Source organism: Hevea brasiliensis, chromosome 18 (genome assembly GCF_030052815.1).
Source record: "Hevea brasiliensis isolate MT/VB/25A 57/8 chromosome 18, ASM3005281v1, whole genome shotgun sequence".
NCBI lineage: Eukaryota > Viridiplantae > Streptophyta > Magnoliopsida > Malpighiales > Euphorbiaceae > Hevea > Hevea brasiliensis.
This window is the reverse complement of record NC_079510.1, coordinates 43,134,416-43,146,004: the sequence shown is the minus strand read 5'-3', so window position 1 is coordinate 43,146,004 and position 11,589 is coordinate 43,134,416. Positions and strand designations below refer to the sequence as shown.

The window sequence follows — 11,589 nt, the reverse complement described above, 5'->3', positions numbered from 1 at the left end:
CGGAACTTATTTTTCAAAATTCTAACGCTACTTTTATTTTGAAAAAAATAATTTATATATAAAATATTTTTTTAATTATTTTATAAAAAATAAAAAAAAATATTTTTTTATTATTTAATTATAATATTAATTTATATTAAAATATTATTTTCATAGAATTTACTTTAATAAAAAAAATCAGCTTAGATTTTCCAATGCTAAAATGTAAGGCATGGGATGATGAGAGCTGAAATTGAGAAATGGCAATTTGGTAGTATAAAGAAGCAGTGGGGGCATAGTGAAAGAACATACATCCACGTAGGTTAACTGATAAACACGTGTCGGAATATATCTTGAGAGAAAATATGTCGACATGACAGTCCACCATTTAAAGCATCCACGTCATCGATCTTGCGGAGGAGATATATATATATATATATATTTTTTTTTTTTGGTACAAGAGGAGATATTGATTTTGATTTGCCCCAATCCATACATTTGATCCTCGAATTTATGTCCAAATTTTAGAATAAATAACGGTTTTGTATAATTATTAATATGATAGATTTTGTGTAAATTTTATTATAATTAATAAATAAAATTTATTTATTATATATATATATATAGTAATTATATAAAATAATTTTTAAATCTTATATTATAATTATTATATATATAATAATTTTATTTTTAAATTATTTCAAATCTAATTAAAATTTATTATCAACTACATAAATTCATTTTAAACTCAATTTTATTATCTAAAAACTATTTAAACTCATTTAATTTTTATATATTTTAATTAATTATTTATATAAAAAATTTTTATCAATAATTTATATTTAAAAAATTAATAATTTTATAAAATATTTTAATTCTATTTTTTTAAAAAAGTAATATATAAAATTTTATAAATATTATTTTAAAAATATATATTATATCTAATTAATTATTTATATAAATAAATTTAATATTTAATATTTAAAACCCAAAGCTGTAATGAATATTAACTTTTAAGTTCAAACCTATCTCAACTCAATTATATGGTACCAAAATTCATTCTATTATAATTAGATTGGATTAAGTATATGCAAATAACCAATCTGTTGTCATTTTTAGTTACAGTTCTTATTCGATTCTCAGTTCTTACACTCAAAATTATAATATTAATATATTCCTTTTAAAAAAATAAAAATAATTATATATTTCTAATATCAAAATATCTAAAAAAAATAATAATGCTATTAAAATAACAAAATTAATATAAAAATAGAAAATCAATAAAAGTAACATAAAATCAAATTAATAATTTTCACATAAAAATATAAGAAAACAACAAATATCATAATAAGTCACTATATTTCTATATTCACAATTACAAAATAACAATAAATCACTTCATTAAAGATTCTATAAATTATGATTAAAATTTTTTTAAAATAGCTAACGTAATTTTAAATCATTTCATAATATGTCCCTTAATAACTATATTTTACTATCTTATATATATTTTTCAATTATATAATTTTTAACTTAAAAATATATTACATGACTAAAAGGTAAATTTGCCATATAATTAATTACTATAAAGTGATTTAACATATTTATGATTAAAAGTGATAAAATTAATATTGAGTTACCTATATACATTTATAATTAAGAAAAAAAAATTAGTTTATATATAATTAAAGACAAATTAGGTTATCTACATCTATGTATGATCTTCATTGTATATAAAAATATGTAATTTTGTTAAAATTGTATAATAATTTTAAAAATCATTAAATATATATATATATATATATATATATATATATATATATATATAATTTTAATTTTTCAATTCAGTTCGATTATTGATGAAAAATCAAAACTAAACCAAATTAGTAAAATAAATTCAATTTAATATGATTCAATTCCTACAATAATTATTCTTTTTCAATCCAATTCGTTTTCAATTATAGTTCAATTTCATACCGTTTTTCGATTTAGTTAGAGACTCAAAAACCGTGTACAATTCTAATATTAAATACATTATAATACAATGTAATGCAATTAAATTTTTTATTATAATAATATATTTGAAACAATTTAATAATACAAAAGATTGTTCTAGTATAATAATAGTAATTAATTAAAACCATTTCATTGCTAAAAAGGAAAAAAAAAAAAAAAAAAAAGCCAAACAATTCATTGGTACATAAGAAAGGGACTAAAGTTGAATTTGCCCCACTAACAAAAGGTTGTTATCTTATTGAAATGAGACCCAACACAACAAACAGCAACAATTCCACGCACTGATATCTAATTGCAAGGTTTTATAGTATTCTGTCTATAATGTTGAAGAAGAGCCGCAAGCTTGTGAGGGGGAGAGAGTGACTCTTGCACCAATGGAACTTGTTTCAAGGCTATCACCCATTTGTATATCAATGGGTTTCTTTCAGGCACAAGAATTTTTACACCAATCACTTCCTCAAAAACCTTGAAGGACCCAAATGTTGTGCTCATCAAGATGTCTAGTAATCCAATTTTTGTGACGTCTATATCCTGAATGCCCTCCGGAAAGAATTCACTCATTCCCTCTTCCAATGCTTTCATTTTCTCAAACACTTCATCTGCAGCTTTCTCTTGTGCTTCTCCATCCTGCGTCATGACTTTGCCCATAGCCTCAAACAACTGCATCCATAAACCTGTCAGGATTAATCCCAATCCTAGCAAGCCAAAATAACATACAATTCCAATTAGAATTAGGGTGAATTTGGTATTTACCTGTTGCTGGATAAAACTAGCCCAGAAGCGAACTTTGGCTTTCTTATAGGGATCTTCAGGCAGAAGGGGAGAAGCATTTTTCCAAGTTTCATCAATATATTCAAGGATGACAAGCGACTCTATTATGGGTTTCCCATTATGAACAAGTACAGGAACTTTCTTGTGAATTGGATTGTACTTAAGCAGGGATGGACTCTTGTTGGCTAAATCTTCCTCCACATACTCATAGGGTATGCCTTTAATTCTGAGAGCCATTTCCACTCTCTTAGAGTAAGTACTTGCCCACATTCCATATAGTGTGACTTTGTCTTCCTTCTCCATCTCTCTCTGTTTCAGTAATGCCAGTGAAGCCTTTATCTTTGCCTTTCTTTCCAAGTGAGAAATGGAAACAAGTAGAGACTCGGGGCTTCATTATATGGCAAATTATTGAATGCCATGAATTCTTCCACAAAACGTGCACCGACCAAAATAAATAAATGCAGTAGCCAAGGATGACATTATTGGATATCCACTTGCCCCATGGTACCCATGAAATTAATGAGCAAATATATTAATAGTTATCCTTACAAGGATAAGCCTTCTAGCCCCATTAATTGACTAAACAATAAAATTTTAAAATGATCATGCTTTTGACCAAACCCACCATTCCTCTATCAATCAATGTATTGGCCAACCATTATTATTAATTTAGTGATTAATGCATTAATTAATATTTGGTGTTAAAAATTCACATATGAATGGAATAACTTTGTATTAATTTTTAAAAAATTATCATTTATCACTTCTTTATATGGATGAAGAGTAAAGAGAGCCTCAATATTTATTAATTATAGTCACCCTATACATCAACTCAACTCTAACTCAACTTTTATTCAAAAAATTTGGGATCGACATTAGTAACAAGACTCAATTACAGAAAAAACACGAAGAAATTGGGAGACTTAAAATGTATTTTTACAAAATCATGCTGAAGCAAAACGGGTTTTGAAGGATTCCCAAGTTAGGCCTTTCTCTATATACTCTATATTGGAGGGGTCAAAAGGCCCCTTAATTCTGTCTATGGACTTGATTACTGCCCTCGTCGGAAGAACACTCCTCGATGGATCCGGTGAAGTCTCGTAGCTCAAGCTCGAAGAGAATCCCTGCCATTCATAATCAATAAATTAACTAATTTCAACAGAATTTTTCTTATTTAAATTTAATTTTTATTTATTAAATATATAAATTTTGTAAATTTAATTTTTAATTTTATGATGAATTGAATCTAAACAATAATTTTTAATCAACAAATTATTATTAACATTTGTTGAGAGTTGACATTACAATATTAATATGACAAAATGATAATCTTTCAAAAATAAAAAATGATTGGTTTAGTTGGTAAGATACATTCAACGCCGTTCTAATATAATTTTAAAAAGTTGATAGTATGTTCTGACCTTGAATTGGAGAGCCGACTAAACTTTTTTGAATAATAATAATAATAATAATAAAGGAAATAGCAAGAATTTTGAAGAGCTAACCTTGAAAATGAGCACTTCTACTTCTTGCTCATCCACAACTGCTTGAACAAGAAGAGCTTCTTCTCTTGCAGATTGAGTATACATTTCCAACAAAGCAATCTTCTCATTATGTCCAGACTCATCTTCTTCTTCATCTTCATTTTCATCCTCATATCTCACTCTTCTTCTTGCACTACAACGAATGCTTGAAACTTGTACCTGAGTGCTTAATATTAGATCTCCGATTTTGGGGATTAAAAATACAGTATTGTGAATGTGAAGATGAGGGTTGAGCTTTGAGAGATTAGGTAAGCGTGAGGAAGATATGGCCCATTTCCCTGTTTGCTTCAACATTGAAGATAAACACACCACAGACACCCAAGGGGGTGTTGGTTTGCTTGGATAAGGTTAATTATATGGGTGTGGATGGCAACTAGCTTGTGAAAACCCATATACAATTATTATTTATTATTATTTTATTTTATTTTAATTAGCTAATAATAATTTAATATATTTACAAAAAAATATATATATATATTTTATTAGATGGTCTGCTTATTTATTTTTAGATAAATATATTATTTTTGAAATTAAATATATATCTGCAATCTGAACAACCCAGTTCAATGATAACTCTTATCCCATTCTACACCTAACAGAACTCTTGAAATATATATATACCCTAATCATCTCTTCTGCTAAACTTTGCTCTCAAAACCTATTTGTCACCTTCTTTTTCTATCAAATACTCTCAACAGAGAAACCCTAAATTTTTACTTCTCTAATCATCACTTTTGATTCTGTTTCAAGGTAAGAATTCTCATTCCTTATTCAATAATGGTTGAATCTAATTTTATTTTATTTTCTTAATCTGTTACAACTACTTCATAAAATTATTTTTGATCATTGGTATTAAATTGTGTTCATCATAATTATTATTGGATAATAATATATATATATATATATATATATATGTAAAGCCATAACTATTCGTCCATCGTCCGTCCATCGTCCCATTCATCATGTAATCGTTCGTCCATTGTCCCATTCATCATGTATATATATATGTAAAGCTATAACTATTCGTCCATCGTCCGTCCATCGTCCCATTCATCATGTATATATATATATATATATAAACAAGAGTTATTATATTTTATTATTATTTGATATTTTTCTCTTATATTTTGGGTATGTAGGAGATTCAAATATTCAATCAGTCAGTTGAAATTGTCTCTCTTCCATTGAAAATAACTATTGTCTTGGAGGTTCCAGGTGAGTGGTAATTATAGTACATGACACCGTTTTAGTCCCTTTTAAAATTTCTTAGCATTAAATTTGTTATTAAATAAAATTTTAAATCAATATTTTAACAATTATTTTATATATGATTTTCTAGAGTTTTATTTTGTTATTGAATTTTATTTCGATTTTGATTAAATAATTGATTTTGTCAACTATTTCTGCATTAGACCCATTAGGATTCCGGGAACAGGCCTTTAATGTATTTATATTGATTGATATTTGACTATAAAATTTACCGATGTGTTACTGAATTGATTTGAGATTGATTTGATTTTATTGAATTGATTTGAGATTGATTTGATTTTATTGACTCTCTGAAACTATTGAAATACACTATTGGAATTGCACTATCAGTTATTATTTGCTATCTGAAATTTTTTATTGATTTTGATTGATTTGTACAAATTGATTTTCTGTTTTGAATTGGTACCGTGCCCGATTCATTTACATTATCGCCCGCCGTGTGGACTATCACGGTATTAGGTTGCATTGTCGAGTCATGCATCATTGCAGTTTATGGTTTGCATTAGTATCATATGCATTGATATCTGTGAAGGAGGAGTAAGGTATCTGATATCTGGTAGCGTGCTTACCATCTGACCTTTGGTGATGTGGGGTATCATCACCCTGGTGCACTGTACCATAAAATTTTTATTGAATAAATTTCTTTTATATATATGTTTTACGAAGTTATTTTATTAATGATTTTGACAGCATGAGCATGATTTTATTGAATAGAAAATTTATTGTGAAATTAATCAAGCGTCTGCCTGTTCCTATTCCGTTGTGTGCTATAATTATCATTCACTGAGCATCTAGCTCAAACCACGTTTTCTCTGCATTTATCTATTTGGATCGGTAGAATTGCGGTGATCCAAATATTCAGTTCATTTTCTGGAGAGGGACAATTTTGATTGGTTCTCATGGTATGCTCGAATTCATGTTTTCTCGGGCTAATAATTAGTTTAGTTTATTGAACAGTTTAAGTTTTTATTTGAAATCTGTAGAGACTCCGCAGTTTACTTATGGGATATTTATGATGTTTATTCAGCATTTTATTTATTTGGATTTTGTCTAGTTTTGGGATTAGTAAGTGACAATATATTTATTCAAGATACTCTGATAAGGCTTGCATGATTTAAGAATACTTAAATTATGCGCGATCCTGATTGTAATTTTGGGTCGTGACAAAGTTGGTATCAGAGCTCGGTTGAGGTCTAGTAAACTTGCGGAGCATAAGATCCTTAACGTCTTTTCAGTTTATCATTGCTTTAGATGTCTGCGTCCTTCGTACCTTTTCACCTGTCTTAATTTAGCTCACATTTTCAAATTTAATACTTATTTATTAAAATGAATAGGTGCCTGAGTCTATTAAATGTAAGAGGAGAGCTAAGGCCAAGGGTCTTAATGGTGCAAACCTTGATCCAACAAGGGAGGTACCACCTTAAACTATTAATCAGACATCTGAACAGACGCCTATGGATAAGACTGCGGCACAACCATTCCTTTGTTTCTTCATACTTTTCCATGATATTTAGCACACCACCTACTTTGTTAGAGTATCCTTCATCTGTATCAACACCTATGAGGAATGCAATAGACACTAATATGGTGTATAGGGGATGTATAGTGCACATTGGAGATACGGAATTAGCTGCAGATCTTGTTTCTTTGGATATGTTTGAGTTTGATGTGATTTTAGGCATGGATTGGTTAGCCACTTATTACGTTTCATTGGATTGTCATAATAAAGTTGTACTCTTTAAAATTCCTGGAGAGGCTTCAATTTCATGGAGATCGCAGTATAGCCTCTAGTAATCTTATCTCCGTAGTGAGTGCTAGACGATTATTGCGAAAGAGGTGTAAAGGGTATCTAGCTTATGTTAGAGATGTTCAGGTAGAAGGTGCAGGTTTGGAGAATGTTGCAGTGGTTAAGAAGTTTCCTGATGTGTTTCCATAAAATTTATCAGGTTTACCCCTGGAGCGAGAGGTAGAGTTTGGTATAGACTTAGTTCCTGGAACTAAGCCCATATCTATGCCATCTTATCGTATGGCACCCGCAGAACTTAAGGAGTTGAAGGAGCAACTACAGGACCTACTAGATAAGGGGTTTATTCACCCTAGTGTTTCTCCATGGGGTGCTCCTGTGTTATTTGTACGGAAGAAGGATGGGTCTTTGAGAATATGCATTGATTATAGGCAATTGAATAAGGTGACTGTGCGTAATAAGTATCCTCTTCCATGCATAGATTACCTGTTTGACCAACTTCAAGGTGCAAAATATTTTTCCAAGATTGATCTTCGATCTGTGTATCATCAATTGAGGGTCAAGAAAGAAGACATACTCAAGACGGCCTTTAGGACTAGGTATGGACACTATGAATTTTTTGTAATGTCTTTTGGTTTTACCAATGCTCCGGCCGTTTTTATGGATCTCATGAATAGAGTTTTCAAGCCTTTCTTAGATCAATTTGTTATAGTGTTCATCGATGACATTCTAGTGTACTCAAAGAGTAAGGAGGAGCATGAACAGCATTTGAGAATTGTCCTTCAGACCTTACGAGAACACAAGCTATATGCCGAGTTCTCAAAATGTGAGTTTTGGTTAGATAGTGTGGCTTTCCTAGGCCATACAGTATCTAAGGATGGGGTGTGCGTTGATAAGAAGAAAGTTGAGGCAGTGCTTCATTAGCCTAGACCCACAACTGTGTTAGAGATTCGTAGTTTCTTGGGTTTAACAGGGTATTGTAGACGGTTTGTTCAAGACTTCTCTCTTATTGCAGCACCTTTAACTAAGTTGACACAGAAGAATGTGAAATTTCAGTGGTCTGAGGCTTGTGAAAAAAAAAAAAAAAGTTTTCAGGAGCTTAAGACTCGTTTAACTATAGCACCAGTGTTAGCCCTTCCATCTGGATCAGGGGGTTATGTAGTATATTGTGATGCTTCTAGGATTGGTTTAGGATGTATTTTGATGCAGCATGGACGGGTTATTGCATATGCTTCTTGTCAGTTGAAAAGGCACGAGCAGAATTATCCAACTCATGATTTGGAAATGGCTGCAGTAATTTTTGCTTTGAAAATCTGGAGGCACTATCTGTATGGTGAGACTTGTGAAATCTTCACTGACCACAAAAGTCTCAAATACATCTTTGACCAACGTGATCTTAATCTTAGGCAAAGAAGATGGGTAGAATTGCTGAAGGATTATGATTGTACCATATAGTATCACCCTGGAAAAGCTAATGTAGTGGCTGATGCTCTAAGCAGGAAGTCTTCTGGTAGTTTAGCCCATATATCTACCAAGATGAGGCCTTTGATTGGTGAATTACATGAGTTGCTAGATCAGGGAGTAGAGTTTGAAATCATAGCTGGATCATTCTTAGCACATTTTCGAGTTAGGTCTATCTTGATTGATCGAATTAAGGCTGCTCAAAAGAGGGATTCTCAGCTGTGTGAGATTATAGATAATATTCATCAAGGCCAAGCTCAAGGATTCATGTTGAATGATGATGGAGTTCTTCGTTATGGCACTAGACTTTGTGTCCCCAATGTTGATGAGTTGAGAAGAGAAATCATGGAGGAGGCACACCATTACCTTTACAGTACACGAGTTCAACTAAGATGTACCGTGATTTAAGGGAGCATTATTGGTGGGGTGGCATGAAGAGGATGTTGCGGACTTTGTTGCTAAATGTTTGACTTGTCGGCGAGTTAAGCAGTAACATCGAGAGACCATCTAGGTTACTTCACCGTTGCCTATCCTCGAGTGGAAGTGGGAGCATATTGCCATGGACTTTTTGTGGGTTTACCTAGTACACGAGGTGGTTACAATGCAACTGGTGATAGTGGGATTGACAAAATCTGCTCATTTCCTTCCTGTGAAGACTACATATGACTTTGCTAAACTTGCACAGTTGTATATAAACAAGATTGTTAGTCTTCATGGAGTTCTAGTTTCCATTATCTCTGATCGTGGTACTCAGTTTACTTCTCGATTTTGGAAGAAATTCCAAGAAGCTTTAGGAACACGAGTAGACTTTAGTACTGCTTTTCACCCTCAGACGGATGGACAGTCAGAAAGGACCATACAGACATTAGAGGACATGCTTCGTGCATGCGTTATGGATTTTGGTGGTGGTTGGGATCATCATTTGCCTTTAGTAGAGTTTACTTATAATATGATTATCGTGCAAGTATAGAGATGGCTTCATATGAGGCATTATATGGTCGAAAGTGTAGGTCACCGGTTTGTTGGGATGAAGTTGGAGAAAGAAGGCTTACTAGACCAGAGTTGATACAATTAACTTCAGAGAAGGTTCGACTAATTCGTGATCGACTTTTGATTGCTCAAAGTCGACAGAGAAGTTATGCTGACCCTAAGCGTAAAGATGTAGAATTTATGATTGGTGATCATGTATTTCTGAGAGTTTCCCCTATGAAAGGAATCATGAGGTTTGGAAAGAAAGGGAAGCTTAGCCCTCGATTTGTTGGTCCATTTGAAAATTTGGAGAGAATTGGAGCAGTTGCCTACCGTTTAGCCCTTCCACCTGGTTTTGCACATGTACATCCAGTTTTCCATATTTCTATGCTTAGGAAGTATGTACCAGATCCATCTCATGTTTTACAACCTCAAACCATGCAATTTAGGGATGATATGTCATATGAGGAGCAACCAGTAAAGATTTTAGATCGACAAATTAGGAAACTCCGGTCTAAGGAAGTAGCTTTAATCAAAGTCTTGTGGCATAATCACTCAAGCAGTGAGACCACATGGGAGGCAGAATCTGAAATGCGAGCCAAATATCCTCACTTATTTGATTCTTCAGGTTAGAATTTTGTCTATTCAAATTCGGGGACCGAATTTTTTTTAAGGAGGGAAGTATGTGAAAACCCATATACAATTATTATTTATTATTATTTTATTTTATTTTAATTAGCTAACAATAATTTAATATATTTACAAAAAAATATATATATATTTTATTAGATAGTCTGCTTATTTATTTTTAGATAAATATATTATTTTTGAAATTAAATATATATCTGCAATCTGAACAACCCAGTTCAATGATAACTCTTATCCCATTCTACACCTAACAGAACTCTTGAAATATATATATACCCTAATCATCTCTTCTGCTAAACTTTGCTCTCAAAACCTATTTGTCACCTCCTTTTTCTATCAAATACTCACAACAGAGAAACCCTAAATTTTTACTTCTCTAATCATCACTTTTGATTCTGTTTCAAGGTAATAATTCTCATTCCTTATTCAATAATGGTTGAATCTAATTTTATTTTATTTTCTTAATCTGTTACAACTACTCCATAAAATTATTTTTGATCATTGGTATTAAATTGTGTTCATCATAATTATTATTGGATAATAATATATATATATATATATGTAAAGCCATAACTATTCGTCCATCGTCCGTCCATCGTCCCATTCATCATGTAATCGTCCGTCCATTGTCCCATTCATCATGTATATATATATGTAAAGCTATAACTATTCGTCCATCGTCCGTCCATCGTCCCATTCATCATGTATATATATATATATATATAAACAAGAGTTATTATATTTTATTATTATTTGATATTTTTCTCTTATATTTTGGGTATGTAGGAGATTCAAATATTCAATCAGTCAGTTGAAATTGTCTCTCTTCCATTGAAAATAACTATTGTCTTGGAGGTTCCAGGTGAGTGGTAATTATAGTACATGACACCGTTTTAGTCCCTTTTAAAATTTCTTAGCATTAAATTTGTTATTAAATAAAATTTTAAATCAATATTTTAACAATTATTTTATATATGATTTTCTAGAGTTTTATTTTGTTATTGAATTTTATTTCGATTTTGATTAAATAATTGATTTTGTCAACTATTTCTGCATTAGACCCATTAGGATTCCGGGAACAGGCCTTTAATGTATTTATATTGATTGATATTTGACTATAAAATTTACCGATGTGTTACTGAATTGATTTGAGATTGATTTGATTTTATTGAATTGATTTGAGATTGA

At 31.0% G+C, this 11,589-nt stretch overlaps 2 protein-coding genes across 2 annotated transcripts; both read right to left on the bottom strand.

The window, feature by feature from the left end:
* Positions 1 to 2,172: 2,172 nt before the first annotated feature.
* On the bottom strand, positions 2,173 to 3,320 carry LOC110653696 (glutathione S-transferase U10). Its single transcript, XM_021809443.2, has 2 exons — positions 2,749 to 3,320; positions 2,173 to 2,655 (listed from the first exon to the last, which is right to left on the bottom strand). The coding sequence occupies exons 1-2, from the start codon at positions 3,067 to 3,069 to the stop codon at positions 2,284 to 2,286; spliced, it is 693 nt and encodes a 230-aa protein (XP_021665135.2). The 5' UTR covers positions 3,070 to 3,320; the 3' UTR covers positions 2,173 to 2,283.
* Positions 3,321 to 3,614: 294 nt separating this feature from the next.
* Positions 3,615 to 4,669, bottom strand: LOC110653698 (uncharacterized). Its single transcript, XM_021809444.2, has 2 exons — positions 4,272 to 4,669; positions 3,615 to 3,890 (listed from the first exon to the last, which is right to left on the bottom strand). Exons 1-2 carry the CDS (start codon positions 4,602 to 4,604, stop codon positions 3,711 to 3,713), a joined length of 513 nt encoding a protein of 170 aa, XP_021665136.2. The 5' UTR covers positions 4,605 to 4,669; the 3' UTR covers positions 3,615 to 3,710.
* Positions 4,670 to 11,589: the final 6,920 nt, after the last annotated feature.

What these genes read in the sequence shown, in the direction of transcription:
- LOC110653696 (XM_021809443.2), bottom strand. Translation starts at nt 3,069, where the DNA reads ATGGAGAAGGAAGACAAAGTCACACTATATGGAATGTGGGCAAGTACT. An exon ending in CTAGTTTTATCCAGCAACAG is followed by an intron (nt 2,656 to 2,748) that starts GTAAATACCAAA and finishes TTATGGATGCAG; the next exon opens with TTGTTTGAGGCTATGGGCAA.
- LOC110653698 (XM_021809444.2), bottom strand. Translation starts at nt 4,604, where the DNA reads ATGTTGAAGCAAACAGGGAAATGGGCCATATCTTCCTCACGCTTACCT. An exon ending in TAGAAGTGCTCATTTTCAAG is followed by an intron (nt 3,891 to 4,271) that starts GTTAGCTCTTCA and finishes TATGAATGGCAG; the next exon opens with GGATTCTCTTCGAGCTTGAG.